This window comes from Mobula hypostoma, chromosome 16 (genome assembly GCF_963921235.1).
Source record: "Mobula hypostoma chromosome 16, sMobHyp1.1, whole genome shotgun sequence".
Classification (NCBI taxonomy): domain Eukaryota; kingdom Metazoa; phylum Chordata; class Chondrichthyes; order Myliobatiformes; family Myliobatidae; genus Mobula; species Mobula hypostoma.
In genome coordinates, this window is record NC_086112.1 from 36456053 (window position 1) to 36469954 (window position 13902).

Consider the following 13902-nt stretch of genomic DNA (forward strand, 5'->3'; position numbering starts at 1 on the left):
ATTGGGTCCCCAAAATAAAAAGTGGAACAATTTCAAGACAAATCTTTTGTGATAAATAATCAATCTGAATTGTTTAGTAACATTGGAATTTGAGAATTTTTTAAAACTTTAATTAAGATTATTCCTTTGGTTGTGGCAATCTGATGCAATTTTATTGATGCAGATGAAAATGGGTTTAATCACAAAAAGAAACCTTGATTAATCAGTGTGCCTGGAATACAATTTGTGAGTATCTAATTTTGAATGGCAATAACTATGAAGTTGACATAAATGGAAAAAATGTAGACAAGAAAGTTAGTAGTTGCATTAGTGAGGAATCCCAGAGTTGAAATATAAAAGAAGCCTAACTAAACACACTTAAAACTGACTTTAGAGATTTTTTTTTCAAATAATTTAGTAGCAAGTACAATTAGCAGATAATCACCTTGATGGTTATTTCAGTCAGGAGCATGATCAATGTAACGCTTATTCAAATAATACAAAAACGTCAGAAACAGAACAGTTGTAGTGAATGTGCAAGAAGCTTGAGGTTCTGAAATCTTTTGCAATGGTTTGGCCAATAATGGTTGAAACATACAGGAAATACCAATACAACAGCCCACTAGAAGTTCCAAGCCAAGCTGAAGGTAACCCAGTAAACTTACAGAAGGCTGTTTATTGTTAACAGCATTGGAGTTTTGGAAACTGTGCTGTCGAGAAAACTGGTGTGATTCCTGAGACTGTGGTATATGAGACATTTCAGCTCTGCTCTTAAACTCCAGCATCAGAATGGTGGGAGGCAGAAGAATGCTCAGAATGACCTGACAATGAGAGAAGTCACATTAGAATAAAACTACGAAACCATCCCTGCATGGTTTGCTCAACAAACCCATAGTTACTGGACATTGAGACAGAGACACGCATACAAAATGCTGAAAGAACTCAGCAGGTCAGGCTGTATATATGGAGGGGAACAAAGACTCAATGCTTTGGTCCCAGATGCTTCATCAAGACTGGAAAGGAAGGGCAGAAGGAGCCAGAATAACAGGGGGAAGGGGGAAGGAGTATAATCTGGCAGGTAATAGATGAAAACAGGTCAGGGGGGTGGTTGTGGGAGTGGAGGAATGTAATAAGAATCCGGGAAGGAATAGGTGGCAGATGAGAAGAAATTTTATGAGGACTTTTACTAGACTTTACTGATTGAACTAACAAAGCGTAATATTTGATTCATGCATGTTTAATTAACCATAGTGAAAGCAGCCACATCATCATTTAAGAAGTGCTTTGAACATGTCAGAGATGTCACCAGCAAGCATGACCAAGGGCGACATCCTTCAGACGGTTGAAGAAACTACTTCTTTCACTGTTTTTTTCAAATGTGGTTCTGTGACTATTGGTGTCTGTGATCTACATATTGGTTTCAGGCTGACTGAGCCATCTGCACTTTGCTGTCTCTGAGGGGATTTGGTAAGGTTTCGAGTGAAGTGTGTGGTGGGCTGGAGGCCAAGAAGCCTGGAGATGGTTGATGTGTGAGCCCATGATCAAATCCATTTCTCTCCAATCTTGCAAATTAAAGCATCAAGGAAGATTGAACTCATTGAGGAAGAGAGCAGAAGACGTGCGAGTGTTCAGCACCGTCTACCTGCAGATAGCCAGTCTCTCTCACTCCCTTTTGCTTGCTGCTTGAGGAAGATGTCTGCATGTCATGGTCTCTCTCTTCCTCTCGTCCACTGCTCCCAGACGAAGGATCCCTATATTCGAATGGTGCCTCTCTCGCTCTCCCTCTCTCGCTCAATGCTGCAGGAGGATGGTGCCGGAGTCCTGACTCTGTAGTTCATGTTGTGATGTGCTTCTGGTTTCTGGTCGCTCCCTTTTCCATTGCTATTTTTGTTCTTTCTTTTGATTGTGGTGAACCGGTGCTGCAGCTTGAAGTTAATGAATGTCAACGAGTGAGATTGAGCTGAACTGAATATGCCTGGATTCGTTTGATGATTGGTGGTTTTGTGTTTTATATTCTATATTTATTGCTCATTTTTTACTATTTGCATATTTTGTTCTTTTTTTTTGCATATTGGGATTTGATGTTTTTCTTTGAATGGGCTCCATGGTTTTCCTTTTTCTTTCTTTGGTTTATGGTTGTCTGTGGGAAGACGAAACTCATTGTCGTATACTGCATTGATAATAGATAATAAATGTACTTTTGAATCAACAACACTACATTTTAAAGAATATCAGTGAGATGGGATATTTGCATTCAGTAATTTATCATTGAATATATTAAATATTATTTTAGTGCAGAACCAAAAAAAGAAGCAGCTTGGGAAATGCCATTTAGCCCATCTTGTCTATGATTTCTTTAAGTAGCTAAGCTCCCAGCTCCCTTGAACTTTCCTAACTATCTAAATAATTAGACTCTCAATTGATCTGATTTCCCTTTTCAAAATCTGTTTATACCTCACCATTTTGATAATATTAGTCTTGCTGACATTGAATGAGAGGTTGGTGTTATGAGACCACTCAGCCAGATTTCAATCTCCCTCCTATATGCTGATTCATCATCACCTTCGATTTGGCCTACAACAGTTGTGTTGTCAGCAAACTTAAATATGACACTGGAGCTGTGGTTAGCCACACAATCATCAGTATAAAGTGACTAGAGCAGGAGGCTACGTACAAAGCATTGTGGTGCACCAGTGCTGATGGAGATCATGGAGGAGATGCTGTTGCCAATTGGAACTGACTGGGGCCTGCAAGTGAGGAAATCAAGGATTCAATTGCACAAGGAGGTATTGAGGCCCAGGCCTTGGAATTTATTGGTTAGTTTTGAGCAGATGATAGCGCTGAAATCTTAGCTGTAGTCAATGAAGAGCATCCTGATGTATACATCTTCACTGTCCAGATATTCCAGGGTTGAGTGAAGAGCCAATGAATGGCATCTGCTGTTGACCTGTTGTGACAGTAGTCAAACTGGAGAGGATCCAAGTCACTTCTCAGGCAGGAGCTGATATGTTTCATTGCCAACCTCTCAAAACACTTCATCACTGTGAATGTAAGTTCTATTAGACAATAGTCATTGAGACAGGTTACCATATTTTTTTCGGTATAATTGAAGCTGCTTGAAGTAGGTCGGTACCTCAGACTGCCGAAGAAAGAGGTTAAAAATATCGGTGAACGCTCCAGCCAGTTGATCAGCACAGGTCTTTAGTACTCGGCCAGTAGCCTATACTGTCTGAATGCTTTCCATGGGATCTCTCTCCAGAAGGATGCTCTCACGTCAGCTCAAAGACGGAAATCACAGAGTCATCGACAGCTGTGGGAGTTTGTGAAGGTTCTTGCGTGTTTTGATGATCAAAATGAGCATAGGGGCATTGAGCTCATCTGGGAGCGAAGCCTTGTTGTCACCCACATCGCTTGGTTTCGCTTTTTAAGAAGTGATGGCACTCAAGCTCTGCCACAGCTGATGAGCATTTCACAGAACCTCAGGTTTGGTCTCTAATTGCCACTTGCCCGTGACATAGCTTTCCAGAGGTCATACTTGGTTGCCAGACCTGAATACCACTGATCTGGCCCTTGAAGGTGATCTTCTGGTTCATCCAGGGCTTCTGGTTAGGGAAGACTCTGAATGTTTTTCTGTGAACACACTTATTCACTACTGTTATTATAAAGTCTGTGGCAACAATGGGGTATTCATTCAGATCCTCTGATGAGTCCGTGAACATAGCCCAGTCCACCGACTTAAAGCAATCCTGTAACCACTCCTGTGCCTCCCACGACTATCTCTGTTGTCCTGATCTTTGGAACCTCGCTTTTTAGCCTCTGCCAGTATGCAGATAGGAGAAAGATAGCCAAGTGAGCAGGTTTCCTAAAATGCAGTCTAGGCATGGAACAACAGGCATTCCTAACTGTAGTATAGCAGAGATCGGGTATGTTGGGATCCCTGGTGCTACAGGTTATATGCTGATGATAATTAAGCAGAGATTTCTTCAAACAAGCCAGACTGAAGTCCCCAACTATAACTTGAAATGTTTTGGGTGAGCTGTTTCTTGCATGGTGAAGGTAGCATTCAATATCTCGAGTGCCTGGACAACAGTGGCTTTTGGAAGTATGTAAACTGCAGTCAAGATCACAGAGGAGAACTCTATTGGTAAGTAGAACGGTGGCACTTAGTTGTTAGATGTTTCAGGTTGGCGGAGCAGGAGTGTGAAAAGACCAAGACACCACAAAGAATTTATCATGAAACACATCCCCCACTTTTTGCCTTCTCCTAGTCAGCAATTTGGTCCATCCTGTGTATCACAAAGTCCTTGGGTATGATCCGGTGTGCTCAGAGCGGGCAATGTCTTTGTGAAACACAAAACTCAGCAATTCCTCATTTCCCTCCAACACAGCAATCTTGCCCTTAAGTCCTCAGCCTCGTTCTCCAGCAACTGTACATTTACTAATGAGATGCTGGGTACAGGAACTCTCATTGCTTGGCATTTCAGCTTGGCTTGAAGCTCTCCCCTCCTCCCTCTCTTCCGTCTATGGCGATGTACCTTCATCTGCTTAGAAGTAACATACCTGCATGCTTGAGTCAAGTCCACTGAGTCCTTCAGAAGATCGTGAAATCACTAGTTCATTATGACAGTTCGAAAGAATGTTGCTTAAAGGGAAATTACAGGCTGCAGATTGCATTGACTTTAATTCAAAAAGAAATATATTTAGAAATTTTGTAAGCAGCCCGCATCATATTGCGATGGTTCACAGGCTCCATCTTGGAAAAAAGTGAGATGAGGGAAATAATATGGCAAAATAGTTTAGAACACCAGTTACTATTGGGACCTTCGATCTAGAACAACGTGAGAAACTGAGGTTCACAAAATTGCTTTAAAATTTTCACATGAATATTTATGGAGATTGAGCAAAATAGAACACATCCAAATGGCATACATAAGAAAACAAAAGGTAAAACACTGTGGAGGAAGTTGCTACAGACATTCTTCACACCTCATTAAGTACAGTGTAGCACAATACTGGAAAATAACTAATGTTTTACCAGACTAAGGCTACGTCCACACTATGCCAGATAAATTTGAAAACGCCGATTTCAAGTAAAAATGACAGGCGTCCACACTAAACGTTTTCCAAAATATCTCCATCCACATTAGACGGATATCTGGGCGAATCTCCTCCTACTGGGCATGCGCAGGACACACAGAAAACAAGCGAAGAGGAAACAATATACTTGGTGCGCGTTTGTCCAGTTACAGAGTAGAAAAATTTCAAAGGAATTGCTCTTGGCTCTCACGCAGGAGGATTTAAGACCAAAAAAAAACAAATACTGGAGCGTATGGAAGCAACTGACAAGGAGTTCACGGACAGTATGACCCGGCTGATGACGAACATTGAAAAACTGACTAATTCTGTTGCATTAATAAAGCACCTTGTTAAATGTATAAAACATGTCTGCATCAGTGTTATCTTGTATTTCCATACAATGTTACATTAAGCTGTTACACATCTATTGTAAGAAAAGTACTTGCATAAATAGGTAAATCACCATGGTTCTTGGTTCTTGATCCTCCAAAATATTCCGCATGGAATTTAAACTGGAGGTGGCGGAGGGTGTTTTCTGTCCTTACCTTCATACAAGCAAGGACATAAAACAGGGCAAAATGGGTATACTTATTTATTCAGTAAGCTATGGGTCGAAGTATTTGGTGAGTATATTTCTAACTCTTCTGGCTTCAGTCTCGTTGCCGTCTGTTCTGAAATTGTTAGGTTCTGCAAAACGCAGAATCAAATATCGCTGCGATGATTGTACGCTCTAAACAATAAAGTAGTAATAATAATAAGGATAAGAAGAAAACAATGAAATGCCGCACTGCCACTCTTTGTTCTGGCACATCATGACAGCAGTTTTAAAAAGCTCCAGTTATCCTGTACACACTGCAACGGATATTAGGCGTTTTCAGATTTATTCACTTTGGAGACCGTTTCTGAAAATCCCCATTTTCGAGGGCTGAAAACGCCCTTTCAGTGTGGACAGAAGGTCAAAACGAAGAGAAGAAGCTTCATTTTCAAAATTATCCAGCGTAGTGTGGACGTAGTCTAAGATTAGAAGCATTATCCTGGAAACAAGATGTCAAATTGCTATCTCCACATAATAAAATACCACAACATAATATACAATTAAGCTACCTTAAAAATGGTAATAAATTCTTAAACACTGAAGAAACCCTACCTAGTCCCCAAGAATCCTCTGAGCCTGCAGATAAAAGCCTATCACTGTATCTTGGTACATATGACCATAATAAACTAATGACCAATATCAAAGTGAGCCAATTTGAACAACATAATGAACTTCTTCAATCTACAAGGGAAAAAACCGATTCCAGAAACAGCTTAGGTATACAGAACATGCTAGAATTCACTTTACCTTAAACCACGAGTTCTTCCTCATGTTCAGGCGTCCCATCCAGATATCAGTCAGGAGCATTTGAGTGCAGGTGTGGGAAACAAATGGTCGAAGTCGAGATGACACAGCCAGTTTCAAACAAGTAGAGTTACTCCAGTTCCTCAGCTCATAGGTCAGCAACTTCATGGCCATTCGCTCATTCTGCTTGAACGCATGATCTAAAAGGTCCACAGCAAGCTGGCCAAATTCCCTAACAGATAAAAATATTTCCACATGAAAGAACATAAGAGTAGTACTGCAAAGAAATAAGCCAATTCACCAACGATCAATGTTGCCAATATTCTTCGACAGCAGTGGAACAGCAGGGAAAGAATACAATAAGTGACTCCATTGCTGTTGGCTGCTGATGCTTTTGAAATCCTGTGGTTCTTTGGAAGCCAGGACTGAGGCACTAAGCGTATTGCTTAAGTGTCACATGAATAAAGAAAAAATAGTTGTAACAATCTCATACTCACACTAGAGATAACCAAAAATTATATATGATAACAATTAACCTGTAAAATAGCCAGATTCCAGTGGTGTGACACCTGCTACTGAGAAGTTTCTTGAAAAATACAGAAGCAAGGTTAGTGTAATCACTGGAAATTCACTGAAAAATTTACAGGTATATAAGTGATATATAAAGTTGCATGCAAGCATAGGAAAGTTAAACTACAAGAAAAATAACAATTCTACACCCCAATCCAACACTGACTCAAAGATTTTAGTTATTGCAATGTAAAAGCAATGCATTTTGTTTAAAGGGAACAATTAACTTAAAACTTCGCACACAGGCTTAAGAATATTACCATGAACATTATTTGAAAATATGTGCTGTGTGCAGAGAATGAGAGATTGTAAAGCAGATGCAACACACACACAAAATGCTGGAGGAACTCAACAGACTAAGCAGCATTAATGAAAAAGAATATTGTTGACGTTTCAAGCCAAGACTCTTCATTGGGACTAGAGAAAAAAAGATGAGGAGTCAGAGTTAGAAGCTGGGGCGGAGGCGAGGAAGAAACACAAGGTGATAAGTGCAACTGGGAGATGGGTAGGGGTGAAGTAAAGAGCTGGGAGGTTGATTGGTGAGAGATACAGGGCTGGAGAAGGGAGAATCTGATAGGAGAGGAAAGAAGTCATGGAAGAAAGAAAAGGGAGAGGAACACCAGAGGAAGGTGATGGGCAGGTAAGGAGATAAGGTGAGAGAGGGAAATGGGAATGTGGAATGGTGAAGGAGGGCGGGGGTGCATTACCAGGAATTCGAGAAGCCTATGTTCATGCTGTCAGGTTGGAGGCTACCCAGACAGGATATAAGGTGTTGCTCCTCCACCCTGAGTGTGGTCTCATCAGAATAGTAGCAGGCTGACATGTCAGAATGAGAATGGGCAGTGAAATTAAAATGGGTGACCACTGGGAGATCCCACTTTTCCTGGCTCTTTTCCATATATGCTGCCTGGCCTACTAAATTCCTCCAGTTTTTGTGTGTGTTGCTTGGATTTCCAGCATCTGCCGATTTTCTTTCGCTTGTAAAATAGATTTTCACTTTTGGCAAATGTTTAATGTATGTCCGTGTACTTGTTTGCTAGTTACTGGAAGGTGAGGAAACTCGTCACCTGTCTCCAACACTTTAATCCTACTCTGGCATTTTTAGGTTTTCATTGCAGCTGAAGATTGGCCTGGAGCTACAGGACGAAGAGACATTTTTATTTTATCGATACCCTAGTGCCCAGACCAGAGTGACAGAAGGATAAGTCTTCTTCAACTTTGACTAACCCAAAGAATCTGTGGGTCAGAGCTGAACGATAGTCATTTTGAATACAGATGTGGAGACCAATTAGGAAACTATTTCACAACAATTGCAAGCCAATTATCATGCTCCAGGAGTCTTGTCTTTTTATAGGGTCATAGAAAACAGCATAGAAACAGACTCTTAGGCCCATTTAGTCCATGCCGAAATATTTAAGCTGCCTAGTCTCATTGACCTCCACCTGCAGCATAGCCTTCCATACCTCTGCCTACCATGCACCTACCCAAACTTCTCTTAAATGTTGAAATTGAGCTCATATGCACAACCTGTGGCAGCTCATTCCACATTCTTGATCCTCTGAGTGAAGAAGATTCCCCTCATGCTCCCCTTTAACTTTTAACTTTCACCCTTAACCCATGACCTCTAGTTCTAGTCAGACCCTACCTCAGTGGAAGAAGCCTGCTTGCATTTACCCTATCTTTAGCCTTCAATAATTTTGTATACCTCTGTCAAATCTCCCCTCAGTATTCCATGTTTCATTCTATTTCTAAACATTGAGAGAAGGAGCCACACACATATCAAATTATCTTCTGTATATGCATTATGGCAAAGATACAAACCCAAATGGATGTAGGTCAGGTCACTGAGAATAAATTTACTCTTATCGATAATCTTATAAGAACTACATAAACACAAGAAAAATTGAGCCAAATTGTCACTGTCTTTGATAATGGCAAGTCCAAAGGCTATGACTTCACGCTGAACTCCAGACCACCTCAGTGACACTTCAGAGTCAGAGGTGCCATACCTGAGTTAAGATATCAGATTGAAACAGAAAGTTGACAATAGCATTATTCAAATGTGCAGTGCAGCTTTCTCAGAATATGTCAAAACACATACGCACAAGAGTTCTAATGTTCCTTAAAAGAAGTAGCTCATAATTTAGTCCAAAGAACCTGAATTTGCTCTGACTCTGACACTGATGTCTAGAAAGCAGTTCTTGTTCACAAAGGGGCAGAGCTTAGGAGAGACAATGGCGCCTAATGGTGACTCTTTTGCATGCATCTTCAGAAACAGCTCTATTTCTATCTTTAGTACCTCTATTTTTCCCTTTCAGGGTCTTTTGAAGACCCTGACCTGGAGTAACATGCTGACTTTGGTTCTTCGCAGGAACGGAACCCGCTCTCGGGGTCTCACGACTGGCCGTTATTCAATATACCGAAGACGCAGCCAAAGAGACTAGCTCGCCTTCGGAGCTTTGGGATTTTGTGGCTCTGGAGGCAGGGGAAATTGAGGTTGGTGCCGCTGCAGGAAATCGGTGTGTCGTGGGAGACAGAAGATCTCTGGCTGTGTGCCCAGAGACCCGAGTTCATTGGGCACAGAGTTCAGAAAAAGCGATGTAACAGACTTCTAACATCGTAAACCAATAAGTTGTTTATTATCTCTCTCCTCTCCCTGCGAAACGGAAACGCCTCTTTTTTCCTTATTAGGGGGAGAGAGAGCATGGGGTATGTCAAATACCAGATGAACGAGTAGTCTTTGGGGTACTGCAAGTCTATCTCTTTATTGCTGCATGCTTGAGTGCTCGTGGGGGGAGGGCGATGCTTTTTTTATGCTGGTGTGGGAGGGGGGATCATTGCTTTGTTGCCGCTTATGTATGGGAGGGGGAGCTGAGGGGCTTTGGGGTTCTAACATTTAACTGTCATTCATTCTTTGGGGCACTCCTCTGTTTTCGTGGATGGTTGCGAAGAAAAAGAATTTCAGGATGTATATTGTACACATTTCTCTGACATTAAATGTACCTTTGAAACCTTTGAACTGTTGTGAATTTACCAAAAAGCTCTTGCTTTGTCTTTAGGTTCCAGATGGAGGTCAGTAGCAGGTCACAAATAGCAGAGCTCACCAGACGAGCTTGGGATTTACACAATCATGAAGGAATCCTAAGCCTGTCCACAATTACGTAGCTAACTTACGGGATAATGCAACTTCTTTCAACTTTATTCTTAGCCATTTCATTGCATTGAAGATGGAAGTAAAAGCTGAAAAATGAGTAATCTTACTTGGAATATTGTTTTAACTGTTCTGAGGTATCCTCCATCATATTACTCTGCTTAGCCTCATGAGCCATGGCTCTGTACAGTTTGCAGGCCACGACTGCCTTCGCCATGGCTTCTTCGCCATGCTGCCAGAAAAACAAGGCCATCCTTTGCCGTTTCATCAGCACTGCCCACACCAGCAGGTCATTATAGGGATAAATAAAACCTGCAGAATCATGATCCTCTGAAAACATTACTTCTTCCTTTTGCTTCCGTTTTGATTTACAAAGTAAAACAGACTTATCCTGTAAAAATCAAAATGGCAGATGAGAATAGATAAAAATGAGCAAATCTATTGTAGGCCAGGTTTTCAATAGTTGAGCACAAAAAACTTAGATTAAAAGAGTTTTAGCTGAGGTTCTGAAAGTAGCACACAATTAAATATTGGTAGCAATATATTGTCTTTCTAAATATTTTAAACTTTAGGTTTAATGTGTAGTAGATATATGCAACAAAAACTGTAACGAGATAAATGAAATCAAACATAACTTTCACATAGATAAAGTTCATAAATTAGTATAACATTCTTTTAGCACTTTTTGTGCTATCTGGCACTAGATTCATTTTAAATTATTACTCTCAAAAATTCATTATCGTGACGAGGCAGAGAACTTAGAACATAGAACATAGAATAGTACAGCACAGTACAGGCCCTTCGGCCCACAATGTTGTGCCTACCCTTAAACTCTGCCTCCCATATAACCCCCCACCTTAAATTCCTCTATATACTTGTCTAGTAGTCTCTTAAATTTCACTAGTGTACCTGCCTCCACCACTGACTCAGGCAGTGCATTCCACGCACCAACCACTATCTGAGCAAAAAACCTTCCTCTAATATCCCCCTTGAACTTCCCACCCCTTACCTTAAAGCCATGTCCTCTTGTATTGAGCAGTGGTGCCCTGGGGAAGAGGTGTTGGCTATCCACTCTATCTATTCATCTTAATATCTTGTATACCTCTATCATGTCTACTCTCATCCTCCTTCTCTCCAAAGAGTAAAGCCCTAGCTCCCTTAATCTCTGATCATAATGCATACTCTCTAAACCAGGCAGCATCCTGGTAAATCTCCTCTGTACCCTTTCCAATGCTTCCACATCCTTCCTATGGAGAGGTGACCAGAACTGGACACAGTACTCCAAGTGTGGCCTAACCAGAGTTTTATAGAGCTGCGCCATTATCCTGCCACTCTTAAACTTTATCCCTCGACTTATGAAAGCTAACACCCCATAAGCTTTCTTAACTACCCTATCTACCTGTGAGGCAACTTTCAGGTATCTGTGGACATGTACCCCCAGATCCCTCTGCTCCTCCACACTACCAAGTATCCAACGATTTACTTTGTACTCTGCCTTGGAGTTTGTCCTTCCAAAGTGTACCACCTCACACTTCTCCGGGTTGAACTCCATCTGCCACTTCTCAGCCCAGTTCGGCATCCTATCAATGTCTCTCTGCAATATTCAACAATCCTCTACACTATCCACAACACCACCAAACTTTGTGTCATCTGCAAACTTGCCAACCCACCCTTCTACCCCCATATCCAGGTCATTAATAAAAATCATGAAAAATAGAGATCCCAGAACCAATCCTTGTGGGGCACCACTAGTCACAACCCTCTAATCCAAATGTACTCCCTCCACCACGACCCTTTGCTTTCTGCAGGCAAGCCAATTCTGAAAACACATGGCCAAACTTCCCTGGATTCCATGCCTTCTGACTTTCTGAATAAGCCTACCGTGTGGAACCTTGTCAAATGCCTTACTAAAATCCATGTAGATCACATCCACTGCACTACCCTCATCTATGTGCCTGGTCACCTCCTCAAAGAACTCTATCAGGCTTGTTAGACATGATCAGCCCTTCACAAAGCCATGCTGACTGTCCCTGATAAGACCATGTTTCTCTAACTGCTCATAGATCCTATTTCTAAGAATCTTTTCCAACAGCTTTCCCACCACAGGAGTAAGGCTCACTGGTCTATAATTACCCAGACTATCCCTACTACCTTTTTTGAACAAGGGGACAACATTCGCCTCCCTCCAATCCTCTGGTACCATTCCCATGGACAACGAGGACATAAAGATCCTAGTCAGAGGCTCAGCATTCTCTTCCCTCGCCTCCTGGAGCAGCCTGGGGGAATATTCCATCAGGCCCCGGGGACTTATCTGTCCTAATGTATCTTAACAACTCCAATACCTCCTCTCCCTTAATGTCAACATGCTCCAGGATATCAACCACACTCATATTGTCCTCACCCTCATCAAGTTCCTTCTCATTGGTGAATACCGAAGAAAAGTATTCATTGAGGGCCTCACTCACTTCCACAGCCTCCAGGCACATCTTCCCACCTTTATCTCTAAATGGTCCTACCTTCACTCCTGTCATACTTTTGTTCTTCACATAATTGAAGAATGCCTTGGGGTTTTCCTTTACCCTACTCGCCAAGGCCTTCTCATGCCCCCTTCTTGTTCTCCTCAGCCCCTTCTTAAGCTCCTTTCTTGCTACCCTATATTCTTCAATAGACCCATCTGATCCTTGCTTCCTAAACCTCATGAATGCTGCCTTCTTCCACCTGACTAGATTTTCCACCTCACTTGTCACCCATGGTTCCTTCACCCTACCATTCTTTATCTTCCTCACCGGGACAAATTTATCCCTAACATCCTGCAAGAGATCCCTAAACATTGACCACATGTCCATAGTACATTTCCCTGCAAAAACATCATCTCAATTCACACCCGCAAGTCCTAGCCTTATATCCTCATAATTTGCCCTTCCCCAATTAAAAATTTTCCTGTCCTCTCTGATTCTATTCTTTTCCATGATAATACTAAAGGCCAGGGAGCGGTGGTCACTATCCCCCAGATGCTCACCCACTGAGAGATCTGTGACCTCCGGTTAAGAGAAATAGAAAAGCAATAGATTCTGAGGAAGAGTTTTTGCCCACTTTCTGGTAATTTTAAACTAATCAAAATATGTGCAGGATTTCTGTAGGCTATGAATTATTCTTCGTGGAATGGAATTCCTGGACTTTCTTCAGTAATTCAAGTAAAGAGGGTAATAACAGTGACAACTCAGTTGTATAAATGCAGAATTGGCCAGATATTCATTAAGTACAAAAATTCTTTCCTGATTGGCCCCTGTGAGTATTTCTAAAACTTTCCAAATTGAAAATCCAAAATCAGGACATCAGAATAGCTCCTTGGCAATTTCCCAGCATTCCAGTCTCCTGTCCACCAGCTTCAAACAGGCATCCCAGTTAGTGGGGCTAAAATAAACACACTAAACACTAGTTCTCCTCAGCTGGCCCTTCATATTCTGGCTGGACGGAGATTCAAACTTAATTAGGTCCCAAACAATTTTCTGTAGGTACGTATCACCATTGGGTCCCTGCCAATTTTTCTGGATGGAATAGTGAACTAATTGATTTATACTCAATTGGCTCACTGGCCCCATGAAAATCCATGCATTATCCACAGACTCATTATACAACAGGTTTATACAATAAAATGCTATAGGGCGAGTTTAAAAAATGCATGTTCCTGATGAGGAGTCTTGCCCAACAAGAGAGTCTAAAAGAGGTTCCATACAGCACTTAAGGATCTAATTACCATGAGTACAAGGCACCAGAACCAGAAATC

At 41.5% G+C, this 13902-nt stretch overlaps 1 protein-coding gene across 5 annotated transcripts in view; it reads right to left on the reverse strand.

Moving 5' to 3' along the window:
* trpm6 (transient receptor potential cation channel, subfamily M, member 6) overlaps window positions 1–13902 on the reverse strand; it is a 179396-nt gene that overhangs the window by 63925 nt on the left and 101569 nt on the right. For all 5 annotated transcript variants that reach the window (XM_063068751.1, XM_063068750.1, XM_063068752.1 and 2 more), the window contains 3 exons: window positions 10226–10506; window positions 6398–6626; window positions 645–800 (listed from right to left, as the gene is read on the reverse strand). In XM_063068751.1, the coding sequence (XP_062924821.1) occupies window positions 645–800; window positions 6398–6626; window positions 10226–10506 (666 nt within the window). The remainder of the gene's footprint in view (window positions 1–644; window positions 801–6397; window positions 6627–10225; window positions 10507–13902) is intronic.